At 34.8% G+C, this 13,719-nt stretch overlaps 1 protein-coding gene across 2 annotated transcripts in view; it reads left to right on the top strand.

The window, feature by feature from the left end:
* The first annotated feature begins 4,302 nt into the window (after nt 1-4,302).
* Nucleotides 4,303-13,719, top strand: part of LOC141556314 (potassium channel, subfamily K, member 16-like) — a 43,261-nt gene continuing 33,844 nt past the window's right edge. The window contains exons 1-2 of one of the 2 annotated variants that reach the window (XM_074290242.1): nt 4,303-4,378; nt 5,901-6,013. In XM_074290242.1, coding sequence (XP_074146343.1) covers nt 4,342-4,378; nt 5,901-6,013 — 150 coding nt within the window. In that variant the 5' untranslated portion in view covers nt 4,303-4,341. Of the gene's footprint in view, nt 4,379-5,742; nt 6,014-13,719 lie in introns of those variants that run through there. The other variant, XM_074290241.1, reaches the window with a different exon arrangement.

Raw genomic sequence — 13,719 nt, 5'->3', positions numbered from 1 at the left:
AAAGTCGAGTGTGCCTGCTCCACCATCTTGGCTCCACCCCCCCTACTGGTCTTTTTATACCTTATATATTCCCTCTCCTCCCCTCCATATTTTGATCTAGTGATAATTGGCCTCTTTGCTGTTTCTCAAACTTCATCATATGACTCCAGGAAAGAGTCACATACATAGTTCTATGCTATTAGGTAAAAGTCCCAAACTTCAATTGGATTTCTAATTGTGTACCAGATCCATAGGCATAACATGTAATCTATGTCATGAAAATTTTGAGAGGCATAGTTTCTAATTAATTAATCATTTTATTAAATATGTTAGCAAATAATTAATAAAAGGATGATCATTTGATCATCTCTCATGAATCACTATGGCTTCTTGATGCTTTTATGTTCTTGGAAGAATGGGTGTTCCCAACAGATAATAAGAGGTGGACCTATTCTAATGAGGGGCTGGGGAATGTGATTTTGATTATATTACTTACTCCCAAGCCACCTCTAGCCTGACAATTTAGACAAAAAGAGCTGACCCCTCTCTATTCATCCTAGCCTCAGTACACAGCGGATAGATTTCACTCAGAAAAAGTTTTTCTAGTTGGGTGGGACAACAACTTTATCTAGGCAAGATGGTTTAGAGGGGATAAATTTTTGGGCAAAATCAGAGATCTCTGTGAAGTATAGACTTTGAGGAAATAGGAAAAGAAAAAAAACACTTGGACCTTCTCAATAATTGGTTATTTAATAATCATTTAATAATTTAATAATAATTTTATTTCTCTCAAATCTTCACTCTCTCCTTAGGTATCATCATAGCTTTAATGTGATATGGCCTTTAAAATAGAGAATCTGTTTATAGATAAATTTTCCCTGGCTGATAGAGTATGCTAAATTCCTGTATGGCTAATGCTGTTACTTATCTAAGGTCACTGACACTTGTCAATATATGTCAAGGGATCATCATCAATGCATATTTGTAACATTCCTCCATATACATAATCTTTGAATTTTTTAGTGATTGCCCACTCCTAAACCCAAGATCTCCAGTTGTGTGTGAGATAACAAATCTTGCTGTTACTCAGACCTCTGCTGACAAGAGAAATTAGCTTCTGGTGGCCATCACTCTATTATAACAAGGTTATTCTCATGCCTATCAAACTGAGATTTTTATACCGGGCAAAAAGTACTTGGACCTACATAGACCAACACTAATTCACGTGTGAAGCAGTTGACAAGATCTTTAAAAGTTTGTTCACATTTGTCTGTTTTCAAAAGATGTGAAATTTAAAAGTTTTACATTTCTTGCTGCTGGAACTCTATCTTCCCAGAAATCAGCAGGAGTCAGGATCACTAAACGTCTTTATTCTAGATCTTTACCGTCCCCTCCAACGCCAGGTCACGAGTGCGAGAGAGCGTGAGTTCCACCACCCAAGTTTCTCCTATTCCTCCCACACAAGTCACTTCCCCCTCTTTGTCCCACCAATCAAGTCAGCACAGAACAGCTGGGGAGGGTCAACCTTCAAACAAGTTAATAGGGAACCGTCCAATTGGCAATTAGTCTCACGTGCTTCATTATCCAAGTGCATTGCTCAGTTCTAGCCCTTTACATCTTACCATTGTACTTCTGAATCTCTTTAGTCATTTGTGCAGTTGTGAGGTCATTCAGCTAAATAACAAGAGTGATATAATAACAAAGTTGTGATAATAACTCCTCAATCCTAGAAAAATCCTTAGAACATAGAGACTTTATGGATGAAGCCTTTTAAAAAATGATACTGATAAGATACTATCTACTGAAAGGGCTATTGTGAGAAATACATTTTTAAAACATTGATTACTTATAGATTAAATTAATGAATTCTAAAAAGTGAGAAGTGTCTTCTTGTTAAGTATTTATAAATTGTCTATGAAGGAATTTGGGAAATTGAGATTCAACAAACATTTGCCAAATGCCTAATTGATCTTGTGAAGTGAAGTACCCAAGTGTACCAAGATTATGATATTGAAGGGGTTAACTAAAAAAAGAGGAATCCCTAAAAAAAAAAAGAGGAATCCCATACTGCAAGTACCACAGCTGCCAGTTATTCAGTGGATTTTGTGAAGAGCATCAGGAAGTAGTCTCAGAGCAGATTGGTATTGGTGGCAATTAGAAAATGTTCTTGGGGGTAATAAATGCATGAAGTAGGACTTAGTATTTTGTGAGAGATTATTTTGAGAGAAGTTGGGAGAGAGTTTTGATTGTAGGATCTTGGAAAAAAAATCAGTGTGGAGGTCCTCCTGCCAGGATAAGCAGGATCTATCTCCTGTATCTAATAGTTGGAGTTGGGATTAAACCAGACTATCTATGGCATAAAGAAGTTTGGCTTTTTTCTCCTTCATAAGAAAATTTCATTTCTTCTTGATTAAAACACTTTTTTAATGTAGCTGGAGGAGTCAGCAGAGTCCATGTCCCAGAACCACCACATGCTTTACCACAAACCCAGGCAAATGTTCAGCCTCCAGAGATCAGGCCAACACCCGTAGCCTTCAGTGTAGCTCTGGGAAAGTTCAGAAACACTGATGGGGGAAAAGGGAGATGGCTAAAGAATACAGTATAGATGCAAAAGAAATTCAATGAATAAGACATGTTTAAAAATTGAAAGCAAGGGAAAGTAGGATGAACCCAAATATGTTCCATGATCCTATAAGAACAGTGACAGCAGGATTTAGGATGAGCTGAGATTGGCAAGGAATGTTAAGTATAATAAAACAGGACTCTTAAAGTAGAGTGGGTATGTACAAGTGGATTTGGGGGAGGTGAATATGTGTGTGTAAGAGGCTAGGGGAGATAATTAACAGTGTTTATAGCTGCTCTTCTAGTTGAACAGGATATTAATAATGCATGATGGAGAGAAGACAGAAATACTTAACTCTTGTTTTGCTTCTCTTTTTTCTGTCAAAAGAATACAATCTTTGGATTGCAAAAGGCATATAAAAATGGCAATGGGAGGTTGAAGACCCAAAAGGTATAGGGGAAAAGTGAATAACTAGGTGCCCTTGATTAGAGAGATACTTCTGTTGCTCTGATTTTTAAATAGGTAAGAGAATGGAATATAAGAACAACAGTCCAGGGGTGTTAGTTTCAATTCCTAGAACAATTTCTGAATATATTAAAAGAAAAGTTCATAAGCATCTGGAAAAAGAAAGCACCGATCTCAAGGAACCAAGTAAGACTTCATCAAGAACAGGTCATATTAGTCTAAGCTTAACTCCTTCTGAATTCCCATTGAAAGGATTACTGGACCAGAGGAATAGAGGAGTCCTATAGTTTGAATTTATCTAGAGTTTCACAAGATATCAACAAACTTTTTGTGGAAAAGCTAGAGAAATTTGAGCTCAAAAAGAACATTGTTAAATAGATTCAAAATTGAGTAAATAAATGGCCAGCCCCCAAAGAGTAGTTTTTTCATTGTTCATTGTCAATGTGGAGGATGATCTCTACAGTATCTCAGAGATTTATCTCAATTCCTTCATAACTTAACTTTTTTATTAACCATTATTTTTGATCAGAGCAGAAATATCACATTTATTTGATTTGACTCCAGCAATCTGGAATAGTAAAATACTAGATGACCACATAACATTCTCTGTAAGCTAGACCATTGTGTTGAATTTAACATGATAAATTTAATTAGAAGTAAATGTAAATTTTTACACTTAGGTTTGAAAAGAATTTCACAAATAAAAGATTGGGATAAAAGGAGAGCTGGGGATTGCAAATTTAGTTACAATATAACATGGCAGACTAAAAATAGCTAATATAATCCTATAGTAATATATTATTATACATAATGTAATATATAATGAGTAATATATTAATATACAATTTTGAATTTTTCTTAAATATTTAATTTTTATATCTTTTTTTAAAATCCACTTTATAAAATTAATGTTTAAAACTGTCTTTACATGTGACTGGAAAAAATACTATTGCATGGAAAGAAAAAAAAGAAAAGCATCCACTTTATTTCCAAATATATCTTCCCCCCTCTTTTAACCAACTGGCTATTCCTCTAACAAAGAATCAATAAGAAAGAAATTTTTAAAAAAACACAACAATTTAACAAAAACAATCTAATCCAACAGTCTTCCACATCTTCAAAGATTGTTTTAACATATTATAGCATCAAACCACAGCACAAATACAGGGCTGGCAGACTTCCAACAGCAAACAAAAGAAGTGTTGCTTTTTAAAATTGTCATTCACCATTATTAAGTCACAATGCAATATATCAGGTCTATGTTCAGGATATGAAACTGGAGTGAAGTGGTAGCTAGAGTGAAACTATGAAATTTTCTGAAGGAGTCTGGTCTAATGAGGGTCAGCAGGGTAGGACTCCTGAGCGACACAGGTATCCTCTACACAGTGTTTTTGTATCTAGAAAAGCCATTTTCTAGGGTGCTCCTGATTAGACTTAAATCACTTATTTTTAAGCAGCTGGGTATTCATTGCCCGTGGCTTCTTACAGAGCCCACAATAGTGAGAATTAAGGCAGAGACTCTCAAATCACTTTGTTAGGGTTCTGCAAGTGTTTCATGGTGTCATTCAAAAGAATTCAGGACTCACACTGTGTCCAAATCAAGTAAATGTATTTTTCACACTCACTAGGCATGTCAATTTCCCTGACAGAGTCAGTAGCCTAGTAGAGTAAGGCAAGGCTATTTATAGAGTACATGGTGCTGATAATATCACAAGAGATATAAATTTTGAGGTTAGAGGAGTTTGCTAACAGGGGGAGGTCCTAAAGCCTTGGTGAAATTGCACATGCAGGTATCCAGAATGCATATAGAAAAAAACCACTACACATTGGAGAAATTTCTTTCTGTTGTTTGCAATCCAACATCCTATTCTGCATCTTGTTGGTGCTGCTTTCTTATTGGCTGATTTCTGTAGTATATCTGAATCAGATGGTGTGGTCACAGAGCACTCTGACCTGCTTGTTGCTGTAGTTTTTTCTGTGGGATTCAGGGCCTAGGGACAACAATGAGGAATATATCAACTCTAATGTAAACTTCCTCCAATCTCCTAAAAAAAAATAACAAGGGCCAAGAGAAGAGGCCTTTAAAGGCACAGACTATGTAAGTTTTTGTTTTTAAATTTAATATTAAACAAATATATATTGTATTAATGGAGAAGCTATTGGAGCACAGACTTCAAAGAATTTTCTAGCTGCAAAGCTCAAAAGCATTCTCCCTGCTTTATTGACAAATTCAGGCTTGGTGAAAATAGTTGCCATTCTATAGAAATGAGGGTCTCAAATTAGATCCCTAGTTAACTGGCCTCAATCAACTCATTCAAGCCTCCAAACAAAATAATAGCCTTGTCTCTTTTTAAAAAGCATGAAAAGTACCCTCAAGAACAACCTCTATATTCATGTCCTTCTGCCTCTAGCAAATCTGTGCAACTAGTTTATGTAAACTAATTTATGGCCTGGTGCCAAGTTCCCTCCCCCACTTTTACCCTGACTAATTTGCCAGGGGAACAGAGAATCTCAATATTTCACAGAGTGAAGGAAGTCCTTAGTCAGGAAGACTTCAATTTTCCTTTTCCATTAATATTATGAAAGTTGTCTCCTTTATATATTTGTTTAAAGTTATATTTGAAGACAAAGTAATTTAGATTGTGTGTCTAGGAAGTCCTTTCCTCTTGGGCCTTGTTTTTTTTTTTTTTTTTTTTTTTTTTTTTTTTTTTTTTTTTTTTTTAAGGGGTTGGGGAAGGAAGCAGTTTTACATTAAAGGGATTTGAGGCTCTTTGTCCTTGGTTCTCACTGGAACCAGCTCTACAGAAAGCCATGGATGATACTAAAATTCAGATCAGTCTATTGCTGGCTAGTTATTTTATCTACTTAATATTGGGATCTTTGATATTCCAAGCCCTGGAGACTGACTTTGAGAGAGAACTGAAAGCATCAGTGTATGAAATGAAAGCTGCTTTCCTGAGGAGACTTGATGATCTAACTCCAGAAGACGTTGAACAATTTGTGGAGGTAAGAGGAAGCAATGGGTTTGCAAACCATGCTAGAGAGAGGTTGTAGTAGTAGTATAGTAATAATAGTAGTAGTAGTAGTTAATAGTGGTACTAGCAGTAGTATTAGTGGTAGTTGTGGATGGTGGTAGTGGTGATATGAAATGGGAAACTAGGAGAAAAAAAAAAGAGAAAAACAAACAAGGAAGAAGCTTTGGCATCCCCATTTGTAAAATGGTGATAGGGGAGGGAATTGGACTAGATGATACATCACGTCTTCTATTCTTAAACCTAATACTAGCCATAGAGATAAGAGTAGGGGAGAGAAAAATTGTAGTGCATCCTTTCAGGGGTATAACAACTTATTTCACTTCTGCCTGGTCCCATCAACTGTGATGTTCTGAAAGGGAGGGAGGTTTAAGGATATTATGGAACTAGAATTTGCCCCTGTTTAGTTTCTGAGTGATATAACAGCATGTTCTGGGTACATTTAAAAATAATTTAGTTTTTATTTTTTAAAATAGAATTTTGTGTTTTAAAAAAATTCCATGTAGAGATCGTTTTCAATATTCATATTTTATAAGATTTTGAGTTTCAGATTTTTTCTCCTTCTTTCCAGCTCTCCCTCCAAAGACAGCAAATAATTTGATATGGTTATACATGTGCAATCAAGTAAACATATTTCCTCATAAGTCATATTGTAAAAGAAGAAACAAAAGTAAAGGGAAAAGTCATAAAAAACAAAAACAAAAAAAAGTGAAAATAGTATTCTTCAATCTTCGTTCATACTCTACATTTCTTTCTCTGGTTGTGGATAGCATTTTCCCTGATGTGTCTTTTGAAGTTGTCTTAGATCACTGAATTGCTGAGAAAAGCTAAGTTTATATAGTTCATCATCACATGATGTTGCTGTTATTGTGGACACATTATTTTAACATTACTATTCTCTTTCTGTAACAAGGTGTTCTGGGTATTTTGAGTCCTATATTTTAGAATATGCAATTTTTTGGTTGTTGCTCTTAGAAATTCTCTTTGGGTTGTCTATTTGCTATCTAAATCAAACTACAATAAACTTTTGTGCTGTTTTGGCTAACACATAGCACAGGAAGAAGGCAAAGCTCAAATGAAAATCATTCTAATTTCATGTCACAAATGCCAGTTGAGGTATCAAATAGAATAGAAGAAATAAATCTAGGAGATTGAAGAAAAGAGCTTAGGAAAAAAGGTACTAAGAAGCATTGGTAGGCAGAGACATTTCAGGGTGGCACCTTTTGATAATGAAAAAAGAATGATTAAGAAATTATAGGAATAAAATGAGACTTTAATAATTAATATTGTTTAATAATGAACAACTAAATTTCATCTCAGTGTGCATTCAACACTCCCCCTTCAACTCCAAGTAATGTTAATATCCTCATGATGAGAGAGAAAGCTGAGCTATAACTGTGACATTGAGTGTTATATTAGAATGTATGAATGAAACCATTTGTCAAAAGAAAGTTGGATTTCAAAGAACAGGGAAGACCAACTGTGACTCTATTCAATAAAAAAATTTGGCCTTTGCAAAATTATTTCCTCATCTATAAAATGGAGATAATATATATATACTACCCTATCTCAGAGTTAGACTAAGAAAAGCAGTTTTAAACTTCAGAATGCTACAGAAATGTGAGTGATAGAGGACAAATAGGGTTATTTGATATTGTTACCTAAATAAATAAAGTAGGAATTGCCACCTTTCAAGACCTAGTCAAATGTGAAAAATTCTTAACAGCTAATTAAATATAGCCATATAAATACTAGAGTAGCTTGTTTTATTTTGCAACCAAAATTTTTTTAAGACACCTCACAATTTATATTAAACTAGCCTTAAGCCTATCCAGTTCAGCTAAAGAAAAACAGAGAATACAGAAGACTTGAAAGAGAAAAATATCTTTGAAAGAGAAAAGGGAAGGATTCATTACTACCTTGACTATTTTCTTAAAATATTTAACATTTATATGCATAGAATGTCATACTAGGCCATGAATAAAAATTGGGCAGAAATTGGGCAGTTGTGTGATTACAGTTGAATAAATATGCATGAATATATGTACATATATTTATACATATATATTGTGTGTGCATGCACTATACTAGTTGTGTAACCCTGGGAAAATTACATAACTTTTATTTGCCTCAGTTTCCTTATCTGTACAATGAGGATAAGAATGACATCTATTTCCTATAGTTGTGAGTATAAATAAAATAATAAAGCATTTAACCTAGTGCTTGGCACATAATAATTGTTATATAAGTGTTATATTGCTATTGATTATAATTATTATTTTTAACTAGAACAATAATTTCATAGCCATAGGGAACTTCCAATGAGTAATTTCCTCTGTGTATCCAGATTAACACCTTCTCTACAATTTATAATTTTATTGAGTTGCTTGGGTTACTGAAAGGTTTGATTTAATCTATCCCAGAGTCACTCAGCCAATGTGTTAAAGGTAAGGCTTGAACCAAAAATTCTAACAACACAATCAGTTCTCAAATTATCATACTGCCTTTAGCTAATTTTGACTTTACAAATACATCATAGAAAGCTTTCTCTGTCTGGAGAGCAGGTGGGAAATGTAAATCAAAAGAAAATAATTAGGACAGAATGGCAGAGTAAACAGTAAGGGGAAATCAACTATTCCCACTCCAGCCAACATATTAAGGTATGGATGAAGAATTACTTGTCAGATAATTTACTCTTCTAGATTATAAAGGGTGTATTGTGCCTAAAATATGCTATGGCTTATTGAACTACTCTGATTCTGAAATTCTACTCTTCTGAAGATTTTTTTTCCTACCCCAAAATGCTTTTTATATCTGTTATTGACTGTTGTGGCAGTTTAGTCTATGACTACTTCCTATAATCTACTGCCATGACTTGATCTTTTATGAGATTGCTCAGGTCAGTATTCCTGAAAGCTAATTTTCATCTTTTGTTATTTGGACATCTTCCTATCCACCTAAGTCATTTAGCCTTTTCTGCTTCTGTTAAAAAGTCTCCTTCCCTGTTGGATTGTGGAGAGTGAATTCCTTTCACCTGTCATGCTTCTGTCATGTAATAGTCAAGCCATGCAAGTTACCTTTCAGATACCTTAATGAGGGTAGGGAGTGGATTGACTTTTAGAAGTGACTTATATGTATTACTCCATGTGTATATTCACATTTACTCATGTAGTAGGAATGCACAGATGCATTTCTTCCTCAAATAATCAATTTAGTGCCATCCTTCAGATACTGGAGTGCTTTTAAAGTAGACCTTTGTAGTCACCATTGAACTTGAGAGTTCGGGGCTTACTTGATACTCTTTGCCATCATCATCTTTTGTCTTTTAGACAGAATGTTTAAATATTTAATTCTAGATTTATGATTATAAGCACACACACATATGCCTGTATACTTTGCCAATAATTCTAGAGATATTTTCTGGGTCTGGATATCTCATGGTTTCTACTTTATCAGTGATATCTAGGACTTTCCTGTGGATCTCTAGAAATATTGACATAACCCAAATACATGTAGTCTTTCTCAATCAAGCTTACTGAAAATTAGGAGCATCTATTGTCGTAGCTTGGTCAAGAGACAGATTTCTTTCAAGTGTCCATCATAAAACAAGTGGCCTAAAATTGTCACTTGCCATACACCATCTAACACTATATGATATAGATACATTTAGTAGAAACGTTTGACAAAAACCAATAAAAAATACAGATCCAACAAGAAATACCAAACACATTTGTACTACATTTGAAAAATAAAAACAGACATTACAGTCAGTTATCCAATCAATTGATTATTTGAGGAAGAAATGCATCTGTGCATTCCTACTACATGAGTAAATGTGGAATATACACATGGAGTAATACATATAAGTCACTTCTAAAAGTCAATCCACTCCCTACCCTCATTAAGGTATCTGAAAGGTAACTTGCATGGCTTGTCTATTACATGACAGAAGCATGACAGGTGAAAGGAATTCACTCTCCACAATCCAACAGGGAAGGAGACTTTTTAACAGAAGCAGAAAAGGCTAAATGACTTAGGTGGATAGGAAGATGTCCAAATAACAAAAGATGAAAATTAGCTTTTAGGAATACTGACCTGAGCAATCTCATAAAAGATCAAGTCATAGATTATAAGAAGTAGTCATAGACTAAACTGCCACAACAGTCAATAACAGATATAAAAAGCATTTTGGGGTAGGAAAAAAAATCAGGACACTACATTAGGATTTATCAAGCATTTACTTTGTGCTAGGCACTGGGGATACAAAGAAAGTTTTTTTTTGTTGTTTTTATTTTTTTTTTTTTTTAATTTTTTTTTTATTATATATATATATATTTTATAATATTATCCCTTGTATTCATTTTTCCAAATTACCCCCCCTCCCTTATTCCCTCCCCCCGACGACAGGCAATACCATACATTTTACATGTGTTACAATATAGTCTAAGTACAATACATGTGTGTGAATATCATTTTCTTGTTGCACAATAAACACTAGAATCCGAAGGTACATGCAACCTGGGCAGACAGATATTAGTGCTAACAATTTTCATTCCCCTCCCAGTGTTTCTTCTCTGGGTGTATCTACCTCTGTCCATCATTGATCAACTGGAAGTGAGTTGGATCTTCTTTATGTTGAAGATTTCCACTTCCATCAGAGTACATCCTCATACAGTATTGTTGTTGAAGTGTACAGTGATCTTCTGGTTCTGCTCATTTCACTCAGCATCAGTTGATTTAAGTCTCTCCAACCCTCTCTGTATTCCTCCTGCTGGTCATTTCTTACTGAGCAATAATATTCCATAACTTTCATATACCACAATTTACCCAACCATTCTCCAACTGATGGACATCCATTCATCTTCCAGTTTCTAGCTACAACAAAAAGAGCTGCCACAAACATTTTGGCACATATATGTCTCTTTCCGCTCTTTAGTATTTCTTTGGGATATAATCCCAGTAGTAGCGCTGCTGGGTCAAAGGGTATGCACAGTTTGATAACTTTTTGGGCATAATTCCAGATTGCTCTCCAGAATGGCTGGATTCTTTCACAACTCCACCAGCAATGTATTAGTGTCCCAATTTCCCCACATCCCCTCCAACATTTGTCATTATTTGTTCCTGTCATCTTAGCCAATCTGACAGGTGTGTAGTGGTATCTCAGAGTGGTCTTAATTTGCATTTCTCTGATCAGTAGTGATTTGGAACACTCTTTCATGTGAGTGGATATAGTTTCAATTTCTTCCTCTGAGAATTGTCTGTTCATATCCTTTGACCATTTATCAATTGGAGAATGGTTTGGTTTCTTATAAATTATGGTCAGTTCTCTATATATTTTGGAAATGAGACCTTTGTCAGAACCTTTGTTTTTAAAAATATTTTCCCAATTTGTTACTTCCCTTCTAATCTTGTTTGCATTAGTATTATTTGTACAGAAACTTTTTAGTTTGATGTAATCAAAATCTTCTATTTTGTGATCAATAATGATCTCTAGTTCTCCTCTGGTCATAAATTCTTTCCTCCTCCACAAGTCTGAGAGGTAGATTATCCTCTGTTCCTCTAATCTATTTATTATCTCCCTCTTTATGCCTAAATCATGGACCCATTTTGATCTTATCTTGGTATATGGTGTTAAGTGTGGATCCATATCTAATTTCTGCCATACTAATTTCCAGTTTTCCCAACAGTTTTTTCCGAATAATGAATTTTTATCCCTAATGTTGGAATCTTTGGGTTTGTCAAAGATTAGATTGCTATAGATGTACCCTTTTTTGTCCTTTGTATCTAATCTGTTCCACTGATCTACCGGTCTATTTCTTAGCCAATACCAAATGGTTTTGGTGACTGCTGCTATATAATATAGCTTTAGATCAGGTACACTTAGACCACCTTCCTCTGAGTTTTTTTTCATTAGTTCCCTTGCAATTCTTGACCTTTTATTCTTCCATATGAATTTTGTTGTTATTTTTTCTAGGTCATTAAAATAGTTTCTTGGGAGTCTGATTGGTATAGCACTAAATAAATAGATTAGTTTGGGGAGTATTGTCATCTTTATTATATTCGCTCGGCCTATCCAAGAGCACTGAATGTCTTTCCAATTATTTAAATCTGATTTTATTTTTGTGGCAAGTGTTTTGTAATTTTTCTCATATAATTCCTGACTTTTCTTTGGTAGATGGATTCCCAAATATTTTATACTCTCAACATTTGTTTGGAATGGAATTTCTCTTTGTATCTCTTGCTGTTGCATTTTGTTAGTGATATATAAAAATGCCGAGGATTTATGTGGATTTATTTTGTATCCTGCCACTTTGCTGAAATTTTGAATTATTTCTAGTAGCTTTTTAGCAGAGTCTTTGGGGTTCTCTAAGTATACCATCATGTCATCTGCAAAAAGTGATAGTTTAATTTCCTCATTTCCTACTCTAATTCCTTGAATCTCTTTCTCGGCTCTTATTGCCGAGGCTAGCGTTTCTAGTACTATATTAAATAGTAATGGTGATAGTGGGCAACCTTGTTTCACTCTGTTTTTATTTTTTTTTTAAAGCAGTCCTTACCTGAGCTCATAGTCAGGAAAGGAACATGTAGTTATGTATAAGGAAAATATAAACAGAACAAATTGGGAGTAATCATAGAAGGAGTCATTAAGATGATGGAGGTAAAACTTTTTGTGGAAATTGGGAGTTTAGCTGAGATTTGAAGGAAGCCAAGGAAGCTGAGAGGCTGGAATGAGGAGAGGGAGCTCTTTAGACATGGGAGCCAGGAAAAGTTCTAAGAATCAAGAGATGAGTATTATATAAAAGGGGCAGCATGAAGGCCAATATTACTGGACTAGAGAGTATATGGAAAGGAATAAAATATAAGTGTAGTAGAAAGGGTAGAACAGAGTCAGGTTATAAAGGAGGTTAAGAACCAAACAGAAATTTTTATATTTGATCTTGGAAGTGATAGGGAGTAGCATTTAAATTTAAGTTATGTTTGTGAGTACTTGAGTTAAATTTAAAGATAAACTTAAATTCATTTTTTGGACAACCAGCTATCATTAAATTCGATAGGCTTTTCACCTGGAGGAAGAGGGAGTGACACAATCAGTTCTATACCTTCAGAAGACCAATTTAACAACTCGGTGAAAGATGGATTGAGGTGGAAATCAACTAGGAGGCTATTGAACTTGTCCAGGTGTGAGGTTATGAAGGCCTCTTCTAGGATGGTTTTAATGTCAAGGGAGAGATATACAGCCTTTGGAGAGAATGGGAGTGGTGCTTCCCAATATCCTAGTCAGTAAAATCCCACATATCTTAATACACTTCTCAAATTCCAAATTCCTTTCCCTATCCCCCATAACCAATTTATTACTCATATCTCTTTCAACTGTCTCATTACAAAGTCCCAACCAAGCACCATCCAAAATTTTTCGTAACTTAGCCTTTTCCCACCTCACAGTTGAAGGTATAAGAAGACCTTAGTCCTCACCAAATATTCTGATCTAATACAGTAGGCTCCTTGTTATTTCACAAACAAGACACTCCATCTATCTCTTGGCTCCAGGAATTTTCTCTGATTGTTCCACACACCTGGAATGCTTTCCCCTCATCTCTACCTTCCAACTAAAATCTTATCTCTACAGGAAGTCTTTTCCAAGTTTTCTCAACTCCAGTCCCTTTCCTCTCTTAATTACCT

Source organism: Sminthopsis crassicaudata, chromosome 2 (genome assembly GCF_048593235.1).
Source record: "Sminthopsis crassicaudata isolate SCR6 chromosome 2, ASM4859323v1, whole genome shotgun sequence".
Classification (NCBI taxonomy): Eukaryota; Metazoa; Chordata; class Mammalia; order Dasyuromorphia; family Dasyuridae; genus Sminthopsis; species Sminthopsis crassicaudata.
This window is presented reverse-complemented; position numbering and strand designations above follow the sequence as displayed.